The 22,811-nt window shown below is 45.3% G+C and overlaps 1 protein-coding gene across 9 annotated transcripts in view; it reads right to left on the reverse strand.

Moving 5' to 3' along the window:
• Znf644 (zinc finger protein 644) overlaps positions 1-22,811 on the reverse strand; it is a 138,386-nt gene that overhangs the window by 59,170 nt on the left and 56,405 nt on the right. For 3 of the 9 annotated variants that reach the window (XM_051170795.1, XM_051170796.1, XM_051170797.1), the window contains exons 3-7: positions 19,277-22,293; positions 18,503-19,108; positions 16,806-16,928; positions 4,190-4,292; positions 2,246-2,683 (exon numbers count right to left, since the gene is read on the reverse strand). In XM_051170795.1, coding sequence (XP_051026752.1) covers positions 2,491-2,683; positions 4,190-4,292; positions 16,806-16,928; positions 18,503-19,108; positions 19,277-22,293 — 4,042 coding nt within the window. In that variant the 3' untranslated portion in view covers positions 2,246-2,490. Of the gene's footprint in view, positions 1-2,245; positions 2,684-4,189; positions 4,293-16,805; positions 16,929-18,502; positions 19,109-19,276; positions 22,294-22,811 lie in introns of those variants that run through there. The other 6 variants (XM_051170798.1, XM_051170799.1, XM_051170801.1 and 3 more) reach the window with 4 other exon arrangements.

Raw genomic sequence — 22,811 nt, forward strand, 5'->3', positions numbered from 1 at the left:
AGTCTGACCTCTGAACCAAATGGTGCAAGGAGAGAAGCAACTCTAGGAAGCACCCTCTAATGCCATGTGTGCTGTGCCCTCTGGACGGAAGGAAGGGAAGGGAGGGAGGGAGGGAAGGAACAAAAGGAAAAGAAAGTCCACACTATCCTCACTTGCAAATGACATGATTCTATACTATGCTGGAAGGTCCTCTGTTTAATTCTGAAATAGGTGTTTACACTCTTTCTACCCGCAGTCCTACATTTTGATAGTTGCCATGGTAAGAAAAAAAAAATCTTAACTAAATCTTAGAGGCCTTAAGTTCCCAAGACTTCTCATTAGGAAATCTGTCATTTTTCTTCCCTAAACTTCCAAATTCTACTTGCTTTGATAGCATATGGTTCCATTTCAAAGACTATATTGAGTTAGGCACAGTGCTACACACTTGTGTGTAGTCTCAGGCAGGCCAGAGGCTGAGATGGAGGATTTTGAGTCCAAGGCCAGTCCAGGGAAATCATTTGAGACCCTCTCCATCAAACGAACAAACAAATAGAATATACTACACATACCTACACACACACACACGGAAAGTCAATGGAAGATCCGCAGGAGGAGGTAATCAGTATTAACACGGACTTGGTAGATTCTCAGTCAAAAGTGACAAAATGTGATGCTTTAGCTACACACCATCCCTTCAGACAGGTGCCAAGTGTCTTCTCAGGGAGTTCAAAAGTCCTTTTCTATTATCTCATACTTTACAGTCCGGGAGACCCTTGACTGGGATAAAACAGTCCAACCTCTTGACTTCACTCACACATTAAATAGCCCCAAAATAAAAGGTTCAATAACCGTAACAGAGAAAGTTTTTTTTTTTTTTTCCAGATACAATAACATTGACCAATGTAGTATATCTGGAAAACAACAGTACCTTGGTAAGTAAATATAAACCATGCAAATAAGTGAAACAACCTCATGGACTATTTCCCATGATAAAAAGTAAGAAATGCTTCACGTTAGAGGCATTGCAATTCTCCAAGTCTTTTTATTTAGCGATTTCTGGTAGGAGATATACCACAGGAAAGTCATTTCCCTGGCCGTGAGGTATGTGCATACTCTACCAAAATACTCCATCCTGTAACTGTCTGCAACCTTATTTACAAATGAAGAAAAGTATCAATGCATATCCTTGGTTCAGCTATATTAGCAACTACATGAAATGCTGTGGGATGGTGCTTGCATAAAAACTGTTGTTTGGAAAGGACGCTGACCCTGGGCTAAAGGACTAAGTTGTCTGGGGAAAGTGTTGAAAAGATCGTCACAATTACCATGACCAAGACACCGCACCATCTGCCCCATTCATCACAGCACATTTATTTCAGTAATTCCATTATGTCGGTTCTTAGCATGAGCATAGTGTTACACAATTTTCATACATATAACCACATCCAAACAAGTTCTAAAACTGTAAACATTCTCATCATATGTAGAAATATTTTGTGTATTAATAGTTCTGTTAACTGATCAAATTTGGAAGATAATATAAACGAGAAAGCCTATTCTAACTTGTGTAGTGAGCCTTGTATATTAATTACATTTCTACAATGTTAAATAAAGAGACAACCCTGTCCTGTAAGCATGGCAAACTGTACGTAAAATGTTACAAAGAAACAAATCTGTTAACAAAAGTATGTCTTGCAATAAAGAACATTAGATTTTTAAAAATCTATTATGATACAAAAATGGAAAGGGCAACTAGCATCTTTGTTGACAAAGTAGGAGGTAGCACGGACGCACCGCTTCCCTGCCTGAGAGAAGCAACCGGAGTGAAGAGTACTTCCTCAGCACAGACAGTCTCCAGGGCCAGGTACATATGTCTTTAGAAATACTTGTTAAAACAAATCTCCCTCCAACTTTTTAGTATAAAAAAACAAAACAAAATAAAACCGTTCCATGTGATTTAAAAAACAAAACAAAACAAAACACACATCTAGATAGAATAGTACTCTGCCCTATTTGGGTGAACAGTCTCAAACTATGAAGTACATGATCTTTAATGCCCTAAGTTGAGTAAATTTAGTTAGCCGTTCTTGGCATTATACAAAACACTACATACATACCGACAAAATATAGTATCTTATTTTTCTATGTAAGTGTGGGGAAAACCAGAGCCTTGATCATGGTAACACCGCAGAACATGGCTTCTCAGCACGCCTGTAAGGACCCATGTGCAACACTTCATAAGTGAGTCAGCTGAGCCAATGACGTAGTGCCCCCTAAGGACACATTCCCACCCTATATGAAATAGAGAGGCTGCTCGCTGTCGTCTGAAGGGCTAGCCTGCTCTCCTGTCACGGCTCCTGTCTGAAGGGCTAGCCTGCTCTCCTGTCACGATTCATGCTCCTCCGGTTTTCCTACTTTAGTATTTATAAATGGATACTTTCATGTGGCTTACAAAAAAAAGTTTTTAAATTTACACCCAATTAAATTTGCTATTTAAAAGGATTCCTTGTTCTATGATGCTGCTTCTGCCATTAGTAAGGAAAATGAAGTTTCTGTAATAGAGGCAGGCTTTTTAAGTAGTGATGAGACTTCCACCATGCCAGCTCCAGTCCGTGGAAGATTAGCGTTTACAATGTGTCGCTGTAAGTGCTTAATCCAGTCTTCCTGAACAGATAGTGGTCCCCTAAAGACTAGGCCACAAAACCTGCAAAAGAAGCAGATAAAAATAGTTCTCTTAATATAGCTAATTCTATTTATAACCAACTCATATAAAGCGGTAAGGTCAGAATGAACCTGCCCGTACAGCACACAGAGTACCTGTCTAACCAGTTACATCGACGGTTCTCAACCAGTGGGCCAAGCGCACTTTGGGGTTCGAACAATCCTTTCACAGGAGTAGCCTAAGACCACCCTGCATATCAGACATGTACACTGTAACTCATACAGTCGCAGAGTTACAGCTATGAATTAGCAACGGTGACAACGTTGTGGTTGGGCAGCGCCACGTGAGGAACTGTGTTAAGGGTCGCAGCACTACGAAGGCTGAGCACCGCTGCTCTAAATTAAGTTGAACCAATCAAATTTACACCTTTACTAACAGATTTAATAAATGTCAACAACTTCTGCAGAGGTTGGAATATTATTTGAGTTAAAATTAATACACTTCTAAAAAAAGATGTGTGTGCAGTGATGGATGTTCTGCCTGCCTTTCTGAGCACCATGTGGACATGCGTGGTGTCTGTGGAGACCAGAAAAGGGTATAGGATCCCCAACCTGGAGCCACAGATGGTTGCAAGCCATCATGTGTGTGGGAGTTGGGAGTCAAACAATGGGTCCTCTGGAAGGCAACGGTGCTCCCAGCTGCCTCGCCACTCCTCACGCCCAGTAAGTAAGTACTTTGATAACACCTACGTTCATTTACAAGAATCCCTCCAGAGTGTATCTCTCGAAAGGCCCTTCCTCAGCTCAGAAGCACACTGGTCTGCGCCTGGGAGGCATGTGCAGGGAGGTGGAGGGAGGGAGAGGAGACGTGAAAACGTGCTCTCAGCAAGCAGGCACTTAACCCAGTACAAATAAATCAAATCAATTAATCAAGTATATAAAGCACACCAATTAATACACTTTATCGACTACAGTGTAAAATGGCATGTGCTAATGCACAAACCTAACTTTTTACTAGCTGTTGAAGCAACTAGTTGTTGAAGTATATGCTGAATTAAGATTCTAAGACAAGTCGGGCAGTGGAGGTGCACGCCTTTAATCCCAGCACTCGGGAGGCAGAGGCAGGAGGATGTCTGTGAGTTCAAGGCCAGCCTGGTCTACAAAGTGAGTCTAGGGCAGCCAAAGCTACACAGAGAAACCCTGTCTCAAAAACAAAAAACCAAAAAACAAAAACGGGCTGGAGGGATGGCTCAGTGGTTAAGAGCGCTGCCTGCTCTTCCAAAGGTTCCTGAGTTCAACTCCCAGCAACCATCTACAATGTGATCTGATGCTCTCTTCTGGCCTGCAGAGGTACAAGCAGGCAGGGCACTGTATACATAATTAGATAGACAGACAGACAGACAGACAGACAGACAGACAGACAGATCTTTGAAAAAAACAAAACAAAAACAAACAAAAGATTCTAAGCCTGCCACAAAATAAGAACGCCAACTACTCCATCTCAAGGGCATGTAAAGAAGGGACTACTCTCCGCCACGGAGGCACACACCTGCATCGAAGGATGTAAACCTCGTCAGCACCGTGAGGTAACGTTAGCATCTTCTTCTTGCTTCCAGATCTTGACCTTGATTTCTTTTGCTTACAATCTAAGGCTAAAAAAGGAAGAGAACAATTTAAAGTTCCTCATTTGCATAGCACACACCTACACAACAGAGAGGTCACGCCATCACATCAGCGAAGTCCAGGTCAGCTCCCTGCTTCGGGCATGCACTGACTCCTACAGCAGTGCAGTGTCGGCATGCATTTGTTCTGTGCCACTGTTTTCAAATAAAGCTCTACCACATGCAAGTAAAACCAAGAAAATGTGGCTAAAGAACAGGGAACTCGGTTGGTTAATAATTACACTAATGAGAACCTTTATTTTTTAACATAATTTTAAACATCTTATTTGCAGGAAAATCACAACTCTGTAATGCTAATTAATTAAATTTGAATTTGATCACTACTCTTTTAGGTTAACCTAGCAAACTGAGCAATGGAATAAGAATGCAATTCAAAGCTCAATGAAAAATCACTGTCTGCTGAATTCAAGAGCAAACATAGATCAGTTTGATGCTAACTCTTCTTTACAGCTTTTCACACTGTATTTTCTCCAGTAATTAATTTTTAAGATGTGATTTAAAAAGAAAGCTTTCTAAAAATTGTTTTAAAGGGTAGACCAAATATATTACTGCTGGTTTTGACACTTTTCCATCACTGAAATTTCCCTTTAGTTATTTATTCCAAAAGTATGAGTCAATGGAAGAAGAAATTTTTATTGGTTGATCTAGTAGGGAGGACACAACGTTCGGTGGTCCTTGGATCCTTTGGACAAAGGGATGGCAGTAACGGCGGACGCTGTTTGTCAAGTAGCAGGAAGAGAAGAGAGAGTTCTTCCCTCGGGATCCGAGGCGGGGATCCGTGAAACACAAGGATTACTGAGATGGCTTCTCTCATCCATGAAGCAAGTCCAAGTAAGAGGACAGGGATGGGCTGCTCAGTGAACCTGGGAAGTGGGCTGTTGCAAGTCCAGCTTCCAAGAGAAAAGGCACCGCCATTACAGAGCCACAGAGCAGAGCTCCTCACAGCAGGTGCGCAGCGAGTGCAGCACAGATGCACACGGCAACTCAACCCGTAGGAAAAGTAAAAACTCCGTCATGATTTCCAGCTTTTTGTCTATTTAAAAGTGAAATCTCTAAGACTCGTGGGTGTTTTTCCTACTTATTCTTAGAACAAGAGACTAGTAAGCAGAGAACAACCAGAAGTCAGGAGTTGAAGAACAGCTTGACTCAAAGGCAAGATAACCTAGCTCTGTAAATTTCTTTTCGGGTTGTCATTAGTTATCTCAGTCAAGAGTCTGGTACACGGCAGAGACTCAACAAGTGTTTCTGGAGCAAAAATAAAGCAAAACCTAATAATTTAACCATCATCATTCAGATGGCGGAGGAATGGAAACCTGTTTTCACAATGCAATATGGGCAACACGCCTTCCTAGAACACAAATGCACCACTTGTGTAAATACCCAGGTGCAACCGTAAGTTCTGCACTATCTTAGGTATGCACCACAGTCTAACTTGTGTGGGAACTAGGCTCTTCACCACAGCTAGTATGAATGAGTCAAACACCATATACTTAGTTTCCATAGCTAACCTGTGGTGAGCAATTTAAAATTTAAGTGACTTCTGCTAGCGATCAGTTACCCCTCCCCACGTCTGCCTCTGGGATGTAGGACACAGCAAGGGTTAACTAGACCAAAGGTACAACCTTCCCCTCAAGGACTTACTGGTTGTCAAACTTGCTACATTACATTAAATAATAAATAAATAAAGTCCTTGTAGGATCCAAGTAAATTACAAAGTAGGATACAAATAGAATGCACCAACAACCCTGCAAATCTTCCCAGAATGCTACTGCCAGCAAACAGGAGAAGAACCATAAGAACGGAGGCACGGATGTGGCACGAGCTACCATGCTCAGCGGTACAGATGTGCTGGGTATCTGAAACATGCGGCCAGACAGCCTGCATCCGTAAGACGAGAATATTTTACATGAACGAGGAAGAATGGCATTTTCTGAATTCTGATGCTGTACAGACTCTAGAAGCTGTTTTATGAATGATCATCTCTAAAATTGTAAATAAAACCAAAATTCCAGCATTAATATTTGAAGGTGGCATGACATCAGAAAACAGGGCAACTGTCATTGTGTAGCTGGTACGGTCTGGTAAGTAGGTTTCCAAGACATGTCACAGAAGTTCTTGCATTGAGAATTCCTTCGAAATTTATTCCTAAGAGTAAGATAATGAAAATCTCAGACTCCTGAAAATAAAATGTATTAATAACATCATTATTTTAATATCCCTTAGCTCCCCAAACAGAGTTTAGCAGCTAAAATGAGTACAGTGAACAAGAAGTTTGCTTAATACTAGTGTCCACCCCACCCCTGTAATGTTGTGCACACACTTAGAAAAGTCTGTAGAACTGAGTAACAAACACGTACACAAGACAAACACTCGTGTGGCACCTGCGCCATCGAGACAGCTGACATGAGATGCTCCACGGAACACAGAGAACACTGTACAAGCACGTCTGCCACGGGTGCGTTCCACATCAACCAATGTGTAACATCTTAGGTCTAACACTTCATCTTCGAGTTCGACGTGCGTTGCTGTCAGAAGCCCTTGCTTCTTGTCTCTGTAACTATGCTGCTGCTGTGGGGCGGCAACAGGCCCTCCTGTGCCCGCTCAGAACGCAGACAGTGTGCAGGGAACCGCTCATCCCAAGGACTTGGCTCAAAGTCTGTGAGGTTATCTGAGTGTAACGGAAGACCTCATGTGCTACGGCAAAATCAGCCACACACAAAGGCTTGACAACAGAGCTGTGTTTTACTAAATGTGGAAGGCCCCGCAGTGCTGTGCTCGGACACACAGTCCAAGCCCCAGACAAGTGACGACAAGCACGCCTGAGTCACGACAAGCACGCGTGAGTCGAGTCTGTTTTCTCAACAAGCGCTTCAGTTTACACACAGAAGGAGACAGGTCACTTTCGGCACTGACGTAATTACATGAAGCCTTTGCGCTGTCCATTGTTCTGTGCGTCGTATACAATAATTGCTTTGAAGAAGTTTTCTTTTGTTTTTTTCTTCATTGCACAAACAGCTTCGGAGGACGAGGACTCATTTGGCGTTACATGAAGGCTCTGTGGTCAAGAACTACACTCTGACAAAATTAAAATTCCCCACTGACACTTTTAGGTGCTCGCACTCATCCCTGCCCAAATACTCAAGGCCTAGGGCGGCATCTGCTTCCTTAACAGGTGCACGTCTATGCGTCTTAGTGCGCTGTCTGCTGCTGTCTCACAACCCAAGTGCATTTGGTTCACAGTCGCAGAGGCTGGGAAGTCCCTGCGTGTAGCCCTGTCTTCTTGCTTGGCGATACCAAGGCAGGAAGGTGGCTATGCACACAGAAAGCCGAGAGGACATTTGGTAGCCTCCTCACTTTTATCATTCCTGTTGTAACCAGCTCGTTTCTACAATAATGGCATTTAATCCCTTCAAGAGAACAGAGCCTTGTAGCCTCTAATCATCTCTTAAGACTCTTTCAACAAACTTAAATATACATAATTACACAAACACACACACACATTTGTTAAAATTCCTATGTTGGCAATAAAACTGAGTTTTAGAGGCGTCATTCAAATGAGACTTCATCTTCTCTCCTCCTACAACTTACTATCTTCCTCAACACAGCAGGCACACGCATTTGGGACCAGCTCAAGAGTCAAGTAGGTGGGTGAGAGTCAAGCCGTGGGATCCCGCCATAAGCTAGTCTGTGAAGTCACACAAGCTCTCCACTTCCACACACAGCACGAGGACAGACACTCATTTCAAATGGCAAGAGCGACAAAGAAACTTGCTGCACATTCACCCACAGGCTGGTGAAAACAGCATCCAAGCTTATAGCTCAACATGCGCCCCGGGACACACTCGAGAGTCCCGTCCCTCGGGCATCTAGGCAGTGCTCCTCCTCCTGCTGCTGCTTCCGCTCCCTTAGGTGGGAGTCTCAGGTCCCCACAGCCCCGGGTCCTGGAGGAGTCTGATTCCAGCCCCTCCACACTGCGGTACAGTAGCTTGTGTGTAGCAGTTTGGTCCCTGACTCCTGTTTCTACTGGATGCTGAGCTAACCTCGTGGGGACACACTGTTTGGCCCCCGTGTAAGTTACGCTCCTGCAGTACTGAGGTTCCGGGGCTTGCAGATTTAATACCACTTTTGGAGCAGCGGGTCTGTTAGGCCACACGGGCCACGGAAGCCAGGGCTGCCACAGGCCCTCGATGTCAAACAACAGTGTCTGGCTTCCTCCTATCTGAGACTCTTTTTAGCAAGGGGCCTCTTGACACACTGAGAATTTTCTTCCAAACACCCACCACTCCTTACTCTGGCTCGCCAGTCTTGCTATCCTATTGCTTTAATTATATTTTAGCTGCAGCTTTAGGGAGTGACTGTCCTCTCCTAGCTCTCGGCTGCCAGGGTGGACACTGTGCTGTGAGGAGCGTCAGGCACCAGACACCCTAGTTCTTCCTTCTGCGTTCTACACGTCCTCACAGCACGCACAGTTCTGCCGACTCGTCACGGTGTAAGAAAGATGGCCTCTACACTCGGTTTCCAGTACCTGTTCCTCACTTCTGCCTGAGACATCAGCAGGATGGCCTCTTCCGTCCACATTCCTCCAATACTCCAGTCACAGCGCTCTTCTGGCCCTCAGGGGAATGGCTTGTTTGTTCCGCCAGCCTCCTCCACCCCTCACATGGCTCCACAGGTGTCTCCACGTTTCTAGGCAGCTGTGACAAAAGCCCTACTTCTTGGCAACAACTTAAGTCTCCCAGTAAACAGCCATCACTCTGGAGGGTGGGAAGCCTAACTCCTGGCGAGGCCTTCACGTTAAACTGCAGCACGGCCCACGGTAAGTGAGCACGTGGGAGAAAGAGCACAGTCACCCTTCCTGTGAGAGACAGCGTCCTCCGACAGACAGCTGGCCTCTCCCTCCAGTCAGCCCCGGGCTACAGGGAGCACAAGCCCCACAAGTGCATAGAGCTCCTCAAAGAGAAGGATGGGACAGCACCGCTGGGAGGAAGAAAACAGCTCTTCTGTGCAGTTAGCACGTTCAAGCAGAAGCAACTGTGAGTTTATTTGGAAAGAGCAGCAGGAGTTAAGCTACCAAAAGCAGGTGACCCGTCACTCCAGCAGCAGAGGTGGTGAGGGTGGCAGTGGCAGCTGAGAAGTGGGAAGGGTACGTGTCCCGAGGTGTCCTCAGTGAGTCTGATAAACTCCTTTCTCCCTGCTCGCGCTGACTCCCAAGGCTCCCAAGATGCAAGCAGATAAGACTGTTCAAAGGAGCGTTTGATTTCTCTCCGTTTCAACTGAAAAAGAACTATGTCTGTTTGGTGGGGGGTGGGGGGGGCTGGGGGGGTTGGTGGGGGGGTGGTGGGGTTGGTGGGGGGAGTTGGTGGGGGTGGTTGGTGGGGGGAGTTGGTGGGGGTGGTTGGTGGGGGGGGTGGGGGGTTATCTTAAAGAGACACGCTAGCTGCTGTACGTCGGGAACTAAGGGAGGGGAGGCTTTCACTCAAAAGGCGGCCAATTCTTTCCCATACGTTTTCTGTAGCTTTACAGATAGATGTGCAGCGGCAGAGGCCTCCCACTGGGTTTGATGCTCCCTTGCTGCAGTCTGAAAACTTTTAGTGATTTCAAACAAAGGCTGTCACAGACTCACTTTGCATGGGACTGCACAAATGTACCCAGTGCTGTAAGGAGAAAAGGTGGGTGTGGCATGCTCATGCAAGAGGAAGTCAGTGAGAGAGAAACAATGCCTGGACTCCACACATAACGCCCCAGCACCACAATCAGACCTCTGTGACTGCCAAGGTGAACTATGACTTAAGATTTCAAAAAGCAATTTCCTTCTGTCCAGGAACTAAACATAAAGACAACTAGTATAGTGCTAACTTTTTCTTTTTTCTTTTTTCTTTTTTGTCTTTCCAGACATTGTTCCTCTGTGTAGCCCTGGCTGTCTGGGAACTTGCTCAGTAGACCAGGCTGACCCGGTGGTGACACGCACCTTTAATCCCAGCACTCGGGAGGCAGAGGCAGACAGATCGCTGTGAGTTTGAGGCCAGCCTGGTCTACAAAATGAGTCCAGGACAGCCAAAGGCACACAGAAAAATTCTGTCTTGAAAAAAAACCAACCAACCAACCACTCCCCTCCCAAATTTACAACATATAAAAAGTAAATCCTAGAAAATTAACAAGTAATAAAACTAGTAGGGTCACTAGACAAACTGACCAGACTGGAGACAGACGGGGGTGGGGGTGGGGTGACAATCAAATAGAATTAAGCTTTGTAACCAATGACAAGCAAAGCCAGGCACCATAGGCCTCAAGTGTTTCCCTGCTTGAGAACAGCAGTGAACAGAGATGGCAGTGTCTTCCAGTGGTTATTATAGACAGAGACGGCAGTGCCTTCCGGTGGTTATTACAGACAGAGACGGCAGTGCCTTCCGGTGGTTATTTACAGACAGAGACGGCAGTGCCTTCCGGTGGTTAGTATAGACAGAGACGGCAGTGCCTTCCGGTGGTTATCACATTCTGAGATGGCAGTGCCTTCCGGTGGTTATCACAGTCAGAGATGGCAGTGCCTTCCGGTGGTTATTACAGACAGAGACGGCAGTGCCTTCCGGTGGTTATTACAGACGCACCGCCCTCCTGCCACCTGACTCTGCCTCTCCTTCCTCTAACCCTAACCTTCTGCTATGCTGTTTATTTCCACCATACTAGCTGCCTATCCCTCGTTTCCCACTTCACAGTCCTATCGTCATTACTCTAAATGACTTATGTCTTAAAATTATTCTTAATGCCTTATGACTCTTAAAACTTCTCCTCCTAATCAAATCTTTTGTTTAAAAAAATAATTTCCAAAGCAGCACTTAAGTCCTTTTAAGGACTGAAATGGGTTTTGAGGCCAGCACGGAGGTGCACGCCTTTAATCCTAGCACCCAGGAGCAGAAGCAGGCCAGCCTTGGAGTTACAGGCTGCCTGATCTACAGAGTGTGCTCCAGGAGAGAACCACATGGCAGAGACCCTATCGAAGAAAACACACCTCACCACACCCACACCTCACCTCAGCCACACCACACCTCACCTCAGCCACACCACACCTCACCTATACCCACACCTCACTCCACCTCACCCATACCACACCTCCTCACACCACACCTCACCCACACCCACACCTCACCCACACCTCACCCACACCTCACCCACACCTCACCCACACCCACACCTCACCCACACCTCACCCACACCCACACCTCACCCACACCTCACCCACACCTCACCCACACCCACACCTCACCCACCCACACCAAGGAATCTTGCTTCATTATAAATACAGTTCCAACTTTTAACTAACTTCCTACATCTTCTATTTAACTTATCTCACCTGTCTAACTTGATTCCTTACCTCGTGCTTCCTAGTTGTTTTTTTTTATAAGCATTTAATTTTCCCACATTAATCCCTCCTTTTTCAAGTATTGTTCCTTTCCTCTCCAGACACCAACTTTCCATTCAAACCAAGTATCTTTGAGGCTCAAATATACCAACTTATGCTTGGTACGTTTCTAGCATTAAACCAACCAACCAGCCAAGCACTGGGTTCAAACTCCAGCACTTAGCGAGCCCCTGACAAGAGCAGCGGCTGCACACAGGCGCTATCTGAGAGCGCCTCACTGCTCTGAGCTCACGGGGCGCTCTCCCTCCTCTCTGTGCTCCACAGTGTTTCACACAGCTCTTCCGAGGCGTCTGCCTTAACGTGTTCACATGTGTTTCTACCGTACGTGAAAGCTGCTCTGCCTCTGCAGTACTCAGCACAGTGCCTGGGCCACAACAGGAGCTGGAGGCATGCCTGCTGAATGAGGGAGGGGTCTGCCAATCGTCTGTGAGTGTCGTGGGCAAAATGCCTACACCTTTTCCTGGCATAATAAAACAATTACTGGTCCCCTTTGCAGGTTATTCTAAAGGGTATAAAGTTACATTTACCCATCTGCTTCACAAGGCAAAAATGACATCAAAACAGTTAAGGGAGGAAAATCAAGTTTGGCATTAAAGAACTAATCTTAGAAAAACATACTCAACATTATCTGGCCATGTTTGAATGACATCGCTGTGACATAAATGTACATGTATGTTCTTATTCCATATGTTGAGTAGTACTGAGACAAGTTACAGCTAAGAAAACATGGGCACTGTCTCGTGAACAGCTTTTAAAAACAAGTTGGGGGTGTGGAGAGATGGCTCAGAGGTTAAGAGCACTATCTGTTCTTCCAAGGTCCTGAGTTCAATTCCCAGCAACCACATGGTGACTCACAACCACCTATACTGAGATCTGGTGCCCTCTTCCTGCATGCAGGCACACATGGGGGCAGAACACTGCATAAATAATAAATAAATAAATAAATAAGGTCTAAAACAAACAAACAAGAACCCAAAAAAAACCCAAGCTGGACCACACCGCGTGCTCCTCCTTTGTGCGTGGGAAGCAAGAACAAACAAGTCCCCTTCATTCCTAGGCCGGCTCAAAAGGTGGCCCAGGCCACAAGAGCCACTGACCTGCTGTGACCTTAGCCATGTGGCACTACGCCGTGCACTCATCTCCAACAGCTCCGGCTTTGGGGGGTCACCGCTGCTGATGCCCCCCTGGCCTGTCTGACAGCAGAGACAGCTTCCTCACTCCAAAGCCGGCCCAGCCACGGGGAGTGAGCAAGGGACCCGACTTTGAGGTAGAGCTGCTTTAAGCAGCTTTGGGATCGGCATTTTCTGCTTGTACGCTATAGGCCTGAGTCACAAGCCTTCAGCACTACAGGGACAGAAGGCACTGTGACCACAGCCTGGAGCACCCCACAGTTCATCTACAGCGCAGGGGTGACTTCTCTGAGCTGTACGAGCCCACTCAGCACCTAGCTGAGTTCGTTAGCACACGCAGGAGTTAAAGCTGAAAACAGAAGAAAGAATACCCACTATTAAGATCCAGCCTACAATTACACTTTTAAAGTGGATGGCTGGAAAAACAGGCGTAATGTGCGAGCGGTCTCACTAGAGGGCCAACCTTTACAGCCGCCTTCTCCTTTCTTTCACTACAGTGGGCTGGGCGCATCACATAACGAGTGTGTATTACTTCTACAGCGCTGTGGAAAAATGTGCTCTGCAGAGAGACAAATATCCTTTACCAACGTACTTTCAGGATAAAAATTATTTTCCATTAATTTTAAATAAGTAACTAGTTTCCACTTTATGTTAGTATCTAGCCCAAAAAATAGTTGGTTAAAAAAAAAAAGGTATGTAAAAATAATTCGGCTGCTGCCACATAAGTGTGGGTTTCTAAGACACTACTATGGATGGCTCTAGTCCCTAAGCAGAAAGGAACTTAGGGCAGTATAAACAAAAAGTGGGTAGAAGGTCTTGAATGGTGAGTAAACCAATTTAATGAGTCATAATACGCATTACTTTTTAATGAGAAAGAATAAAACGAAGTCTAGAGTAAATGAGATGAACGAGTGCATAGGAACAGTATGGGGGTATGAATGGGAGTTTCCATGTGGGACTCAAGATTTTTGTTTGTTTCTTTCTTTTGTTTTTCGAGACAGGGTTTCTCTGTGTAGCCTTGGCTGTCCTGCACTCACTTTGTAGACCAGGCTGGCCTCGAACTCACAGCGATCCGCCTGCCTCCCGAGCCACTGCCGGGCCGGGTTGAGACTCAAGATGTTAGAACAAAGAGCCACCACATTACAACTACTTGAATCGTCACCAAATTGGTATTTTAGGAAGTAGAGGAAACTTTTCAGTCTAAGGCTAGCAGAAAAGACGTAAGCTAGAAGGAATATTTCTATCTCTGAAATACCATTGGATTGCACAGAAGACACCAGGAGCTGATGGCTTCTACAAAGGCTTAGAAGCTCATCCTACCACCGGTACCACCAGGTATGTCAGTCTTGAGAATGTTTACGCTTCCATGTTTGTGTTGTATGCACATGTGTGCGTGTGCATGTGTGGAGGGCAGAGGCTGATGTTGGCATGCTATTCCGGATTGCCTTTTTATCTTATTACTTGTTTATTTTAGATTTTTTTTCTCTCTCACTGAACCTGAAGCTTGCAGCTTCGAGTAGGCAAGATGGCCAGTATTTCTCTACTTCCTGCCACTGGGCTGCATGCAGATGGCTGTCCCCACTGGGCTGCAGATGGCTGTCCCCACAACCAACTTATTCAACATGGACACAGAATCCCAGCTCTGGTCCTTGCATATGCAGAAAGCACTTTTAACCATCAAGCCACTTTACTGGCCCCTACTGAGGATTTTTTCTTCAAGGATAAACACACAAGTAAAAATCTACATGAACGAAAGCTGAACTGGGAACGAACATGCTAGCGTCTCACAGAAGCTTCCTTCCTCCCGTTTCCTCTTCTCATTGCTCCAACTTTGTGATGTACTTGTACGAACTAGGATGCCCGTCCCTATGTACACATCCATGTACGTGTGCATGCATGTATACATCCATCTGTCCGTCCATCTGTCCATCCACCCATCTACCTATCTATCTCAAGGTTAAGCTTGTTACTCACATGGCCAGACGACCCCTGCAGGCCCCTGTGATACAGACCCTGGGGAGGGACAGGCGTGTGGACCTTATAGTTACTGACAGGATTTTCTATCTGGGAAACAAAACAAAACAACAACAAAAGCTGAATAAAAAACTTCTTAGTTGGCATGAGAAAGCAAGAAAGCTCACTTTAAATGGGGACACACTGTCCCGCTGTCTAAGGGAGGAAAGCAGGTGTTGGTTGTGGAGATGTCACCCTGGCCTTCCCTTGTGTTTGCGGTTTTCCTATCTTTATGCCTAGCGCTGACACATACTTGATTCCCTAGCATTTCTGATATGTTGGTTAGTTTTAACTTGCAATATTCCTGTTTTCCTTGACAGCCTGGACTTCATCCAGTTCACTTTATATTCCTTTTCTGTCTAATAATGAAGTGTTCTGGTTTGGGCTTGTTTTTGTAGCTTTAATGAAAGGTAGTATCAGTTATCAGCGCCTTAAACTATTATTGTGTTTTGAAAAGTTTTTCAAATGAGATTAAAGTATGTTTAAATGGACCGACAGTCAAGTGGAGAAACACTTCACCCATTAAACATCAGAATAATTTGCTAAGTTAAGTACTTAGGGAAACACTTTTACAAGCCCCTCCCCCAAAGTCTAAAGTAGGCCCAGTCGACGCTTGGGCTACTCCTGCTGTTTCTAATTAGACTCAAGCCCAAGAAGATCTCTCATAGAGAGAGAGAGCGGTCCCTCAGGTTACAAGCTTCATCTCCAGCTTTGCAGTCAAGAGCAGGCAAATGAGCAAAGTTCTGAGTATAACGTCCGTGCGTAACGGGAGGAGCCCGCGCTCTACCCCGTGCATGTGGGCAGCACAGCACAGTCTCCACCATGATCTGCCGGCTCCATGGCTGCTGCTTTCACTGCCTCCATCTTCAGAGTCTACACAGCTGCGCGACCAATCAAAGCACAGGTGCATGAAAACTGAGCCCCACAGTCAGAGCTGCGCATCAGTAAACCAGTGTTCCTTCCCTCTGTACAAACAGGGGTCCCTGCCATTTGTATGCCAAGCCAGGAGACAGAGTGAAGAAGCAGCAGACAGACGCCAGTGTGAACACAAATTCGTCTTCAGCACAAGGACACAGTAGACGTTAAGTTTTCGGACATGAAGAAGAAGAAAAGGCAAAAAGCTACTCGAGAAGCAGGAGGCGATGACCTCAAGAGGGCAAGAGAAATAAAATATTAGAAAGAAGATCTTAATGGGAAGAAAGGTTTGTGAGGTACTCTTTAGACATGAATATATCTTAAGATTTGAGAGAAATGGAATTTGCTAAAGCAAGCAGTTTAAAAGAGTACAAATCAAAGAGCAAAGCTTTGTGCAAGGTGTAAGAAGTGTATTTTATGAGTAAGCTGATAAATGCTCACAAAAGGCATATGAAGAGACTATCTAAAGCTGGACTAGCCAACCAAAGACAACACAGAAATGTGTGTGTTAACATTTAAGTGGACAGCAAGGTTTATTAATCCTACATGTAGGTTGGGGGCACTAAGTTGTCAAAAAGGGGCATTATTCCGGCGTGCCCCGCCCCTTCAAGATTCAAATCAAAGACCAATGAATTATTCTACATATTTTAAATTTCCTTTCCTAATAAAGCACCTTTTCCCAAAGTAGCAGTACTATAATCTGTTTCATGTTTGTTAACAAAGAGGCATCTTTACTAGTATCTGCTCATTTAAAAAAAAAAAAAAGCCTTCAAAGATCGAATACAGTGTAATTTTTAAAAGAATGGAATACAAACTCAAAGGTTCACTGGGCTGCTTTCCCTCAAATCAAAGCAGTATGGGCCAGATGAAAACACAGATGGAATCTGACAGTTTACAAGTTGCTGAAAACTATCATGGGTTCAACTGCTGCTTATCATGTAATCTACAGGTACCAGTCTGGTGAGGACGTTGTCAGACAGACTTGCCACGACATCAGCTCAAACATACCTGCACCAGTCCAAAGTCCAGCACTCTTCTTTCGTGCACAAGCGCGGAAGTGGTTGGACAGGCTAACAGCACTTGTCAACGCCGTATTGCAGTGCACACATGTCCTAAGCTTCACAGGCATACCTAGCGTTCAAAAGAAAACTATGACCCAGCCCTCACTTCACAGGGAAAGTCTCTTAGCCTAACATGTGTGGGAAAGATGGCTTTAAAGATGCCTGCGGCATCAGCTCAGGTTAACAGAAGGAGGCCTTGACATGGCGGAAGGGCCTGGCCTGGGCCTCCACGCTCCCCAGGGAACGCCTATCACCACTTTCCTGCAGATCTCATGTTCCTCGGGCCATTAGACCTCCTAAAACATCCCATCCTGTGAGCTGAACAGCACAGTTCTGTTGGGAAGGGCCAAAGCTTACAACATTACCAATAAAGAGAATTAAAAAGCCTGCTTGACAAAGTGGTAATCGAAGTGTTTTACCCGCAAAACCCTAAAAGGCTACACACTCTAACTCAGGCCTTGCGATGAAGGCGGGGGAGTGACGCCATCAGCAGCTGGGGAGTGACGCCATCAGCAGCTGGGGAGTGACGCCATCAGCAGCTGGGGACACAGAGCTTTACTCAGGGCACTTCATGTTCATTACTCTAAATGACAATCAATAATGGAAGTTAATCATTTCAGGTTCTTTGCTAAAAAGCTTTGGTTGAAGTAAATGATCAACACGCTGTCACAGGAAAGGAAACATGCTGACAAGTAGGAAAATCTTACAATTTTTCAGACAACCTCAGTCTCCCAAAGCATGTCAATAGGTGTCGCCAACAGTATTATGATGGCCACAAGCAATACTACATCACGGCCAACACAGCCAACATGCCCTCTGAATTTCATCCTTCAAAGAACAGAATATTAACCAGCTCCGAAAGGCCCTCTCCATGGAAGAAAGTACCCCACTATCCAGAACCCTCAATCAGACTATTAGCATTCCTCTAAATCGAAATTTGCAATATAAATTATTTGAGATATTCAGTGCTTGCCAAGAAGCAAATCAGAATTACAGTAACCTGATTCTTTACTAATCCAATGGCCAATTTCTATTAGCTAAACACAGTCAACATTTGTTCACACACATAAACCTTCAAAACTCTTAACTTTAAACTCAACCAACCAACCAACCCATCCACCCAAAACCCCCTTCCAGTGCCCGAGGCTAAGCCAGAGCTAAGAACACCAACACAAGGTTTTGTTCCTTGCCCACCACCTCATCTGCCAGCACACTCACAATGTCCCTTCAGTACTGAGGGAAGCACCTGCTCTGTTCAGGAGAACACAACCCAGAAGGCCAAGCGAACACGGGCACGCACTGCAGTCCTCTAACCCTACAACAAGGCCTCAGGGACTCTGCAGCACTGGCAGAAACACGCTAGAGGTCTTCCCTTTCAACAAACTAGCCCCTCATGGCCCTGCAATACTGCTTCAGTGGGCTTGGTGTAGGGGAGTGTGTGTGTGTGTGTGTGTGTGCGCGTGCACGTTTTGCTTTTGTTCTCAACTTACATTCAGACCAAGAAAGGAGGCAGAGACCCAGTACCGCTGGGCATCCACAGAGCAGCTGGAGCAGACCTCCATATGCTCTGCGGGGCAGCAGCACACGGGAAGTGCTCAGAGGCACCGCCCAGCTGCGTTCACAGACTCATAGGCAACCTCTTACCTGAGTGCATAGCCAAGTCCATTTTTTGTGGCTGATACATCAATGGACTGTCTTCATTTAATGGAAGAACACATTTCTGAACAAACCTCTTTCTTGCTGTCTGGTTATGGATCTTCTGAGGAGAAATAGCAGGGCTCCTTTCTTCTCCCATCCTTTTATTTTTAAGAAGTTCTATGAGTGTAAGAGACTGGCTCTTTTTCCCACTGGGCAGTTCAAGTTTTGTCTCATCACATTCACTTAAGAAGCTCAGCCCTTCTTCCTCTGATGCTGACACTGAGAGAGCCTCTGTCTTTAGACCATTATGGTATTCATCAAGAGGTAAAACATTCTGAGACAGGAAGTCGTCACCTGCTGAGAGTTTCTGAGCTACAAACGGTCGGGGAACCGTGCGGCGACTGCTCAGGGCCTTTAGGATTCTCTCGCACTTGTCCTGGTTTTGCATCATCTCACTGAGCACACAGATGGGGGACTTGTGAGCGTCCCACTTGGTTTTCCCAAGTCTTTTCAGATGGCCTCTCACATGATTTGATAACCCAATCTTTGTGTCAAACCAACCACCACAGAGCTGACAAGTGTGTTCGGAAGTAGTCTCAGACTTCTCTATAGCTAAAAAAAGATTTTTAAGAGTAGTGTCAGACTCTTCACAAAGCACCACAAATGATTAAACTCAGAAACAGAAAATTCTGTGATTCTAAGAAGGACCAAATTCAAACACCACTTCCAACTCCTCTGACCTGCACATGGCAGGCCCCACCTGGCCCCACGTGGACTTACCTTTTCTAACCCGCTTCACAGGCGTGCCTGTGCCAGCTCTTTTGAAATGCTGCATTTTGTCGCTTGTGGCTATTTGTTCTGGTGACACAACGTGCCGCGCTTCATAGCTTAGCCCTGCTCTGTGAAGATGTCCGCGGACGTGGTTGGACAGCCCGACACCTGTTTCAAAGGCTGCTGGGCAATAAGGGCACGACTTCTTCTCCAGAGACAGATCAGTCCAGTGGAAAACAGAGCTGTGCTCTGACAACGGTGCGTCCGTGTTTTCCAAGTGCTGAGGGCCATGCAGCTCACGCAGAAAGCTGTGGGTGCCGCCATCTTCATAGTACTCGAAATAAAAGCCGTCGTTTTGATCATAGTGAAGGGTAGCACTGTCTCCAGGAGCTTGACTTTCCATCTTGCTTTTAAACAGGGGCAGTAAGCTGACACGTTCCTGACTAAGATCACTGTAGGTTTCGTCTTCCATGGCCTGTGTAGTGTAATCACTGAGTTCAACGTTATCCCAGGAACTGTCATCTTCCGTTTCATAACTGTCTTTCTTATCAGCAGAATTAAGCTTCTGCAAAACAACAACAGTCATTTTATGCAGGAAGTCGGGATAGCCGTCCAAGTCTTCCCCACCAGAGCTTTCCTTCTTTGAGGCCTTAACCACTCTCTTTACAGCTACACGCTTGTGGTCTTTCACGGTGTCTGGCCTTTTGGTGTCTGGGTTATGAGGGTCTGAAATAAAATTATTATGAGAATTACTTAATGATGAAAATAGATGCGAGGAATTTAATGAATTCGCCTCTTTTTTGAAAGGAAGTGGGTATGAGTCACCTGATTTTCTGATCATCCTGTAGTTTTCATGCTTGTGTCTATATAAGTAACTGCTATTTGCCTTGGCATTAGATTTTTCTTTTGCTGCCTGATGGAAATACTTTGGTTTTTGGTCAGTGCTGCTTTTGACCATGGCATTCTTATGAGCCAAGCCATCTGGACTGCACGCATTTACACCGGACTGGGCAACACTTTTCCGAGCTTTTTGTATCCTATGTGGTCGCTTATGAAATTTTGAAAAATTACTTGATTGTGAGCCTGATCCAAATGTTCGCTTGATGTCTTGTTTTAAAGCAGAGTTCTTTGGAAATGTGGCTGGCTGTGGCTTAACTAATGGTTTAGTGCTGTCGCTATCCACAGGCTCCTCCAGGGTGTCGCTTTCCCTCTTGTCAAGTCCAAGAGGATTAGCAAACGAGTCAGCACACGGTGGGGAATGCAAATACTCCGTGTGCTTCTTTAAAACACTTCTGGCTGAAGCAGTGAAGGGACACAGCTTACAGAGGTATGCGGCTGGTTTTTTGGATGATCCTATAACAGAGTCTTTTGTCAAAGCCTTTTTTTGAGTTTTTCTCTGAGATGCGTCTGAACTGATGGCAGAGCACTTCACTGTGGCTCCGTGGGCGATGCCTCGGTGGCATTCCAGTTCATTCTCTGTTACTGCCATGAAGTTACACTCTTCACAGCAGTAGTACCTTTTGTCTTTCTCGTGGGTTTTGGCGTGTTGCACAAACGTCTTAGGACAGTTGGTACCGAACACACACTGAGGGCACTGCAGCCGCGCACTTCTCCCTTCATCCTGCAGCTCTTTCAGCTCACGGATTTCCTCCATCAGCTTCTGCCTCCTCTCCTGGTGAATGATCATGTGCTTTAGCAGCGAGTTGCGATCTCGAAACGTCCGTCCACACTCTCTGCAAGCGTACGGCCTCGGGACGTCAAGGTGGCGGAAGTGACTACTGCCGTCCAGGTGGTACATCATGTGCCTGTGGAGATGCTTTTTCTCCCTGAAATTCACGTTGCACTTTGTACAGGGGTAGAACGCCGGCTCTTCAGGACTGAAGGCAGCGGGCGACTCGGGGTCACTCTCTTCACATTTCTTCTTTAAGGGGTTTGGAACAACAGTGCGAGTGTGAACAGGGGAGCGATCTTCTCCACATTTATCCGAGTTATAAACTAGACGCTGAAACGTGTTCACAGACTCCAAGTCTTCATCGGCTGACTCAGGCTTTACTTTTGATAATGTGTATTTCTGTGACTCTATTGCTCGCACCTCCTCAGTTTGCCCTAGAAAGTCAACTTCTACCATTTTTGATTTATTGGGGACACGGTTACACTCACTAAAACAGCCCTCTGTATAACGAGTTATTTTGCTTACGTCCATTTTCCGCTTTCTCTTCTTTTCCAGACCTACTACCTTAGAATGAACTGGAGGTTTCTCCACTGTTTCATCATTAGTCATAAGGAACTGAATGAATTCTTTCTGGGGATCCCAGTTAGTGTCATTTTCTGACCTAAGTTCATCTGTACCTGAGGAAGCCCCTGTTGCCGCACTGGCACAATCGTCTGTCACCAGCACGTCCTCCTTGCCCTCACCCACCTCCACTTGGCTTAGTAAAGTGCTCTCCGCCTTCACACTGTTCCCTACTGAGTTCTGAACGTCACAACCAACTAAAGCAGAGGTAGGTAGTTTTTTAATGGAATGGGTTGGGTTCTTAGTATGTGCTACATCTGATAACAAAAACAGGACTTGGTGTTGACTTGCTTTTTGTGGTGTAGACTCTAGCTCAAGACCAGCTGCTGCCTTCAAAGTTGAACAAGGTTGTGTTGCTGGCTGAGCCGCGGGCTGTCCGGTGGCTAAGGAAACACTACTCTCGTTCACACTGCAAGTCTTTGTCAAGCAGGAGCGTGAGGCTGGTGCATTAACAACAGCTCCTGTAGGCAAGGTAAAGTCTTCACTAGAAACAGCAGGAGCACTGGCAGGGATAAACAGAGCAGACTGGCCTCCAGTTGAGGCTTTTTCTGATGTGTCCTCTGACAGTTCCTCAGATAGCGTCAATGAACTGTTTCTTTGAAATGACGTCTGACAACCCTTTGGTTTGTGAACTCCACTGCTGCCGTCTGGGAGTTCTTCTCTAGCACCAGTGACGTCAGGGCTTATCTTCAAATCCTCCATATTGTTGGCAAGATCATCTAACACACTTAGTCTAGAAAACGGAAAACAAAAATTTAAATTTGCATAAAAGAAACGCTACTGGAATGTATGGAAAGCTGGAAGTCTATATTTTCATTGGCTTAATCGTCTACTCTTTATATTGAGATACTAGCAATTTTCTAAAAATTACTAAACACTTTAAAAATATTTTCAAAGAAAAGATTGCTGTTTGTGCTTTCTAAAAACTCAGTATTTCACACACACAAACCACCTAGGGAAATGAGGTATAACTCACAGGCAATATAAATGAATGCATTATACACTGAAAAGTTTAAAATATCATGCATGAATTTATAATAAAAAAATTATCTGGCTTAAGTAGATTTACTAAGGACAGTTGCTCTATACAGTAGAAGAACTGGAATTATTAAATACTGTAAAGAAAAACTATTTTATCACCTGAAAGCTCATGCCTTGAGGAAGATTAACAAAAAACCTACATAGTAAACAACTTGGGTCAGATATATTATTTGCAATCAACATCACTGACTTACTTACTTATGTATCAAA

Source organism: Acomys russatus, chromosome 28 (assembly GCF_903995435.1).
Source record: "Acomys russatus chromosome 28, mAcoRus1.1, whole genome shotgun sequence".
Lineage (NCBI taxonomy): Eukaryota > Metazoa > Chordata > Mammalia > Rodentia > Muridae > Acomys > Acomys russatus.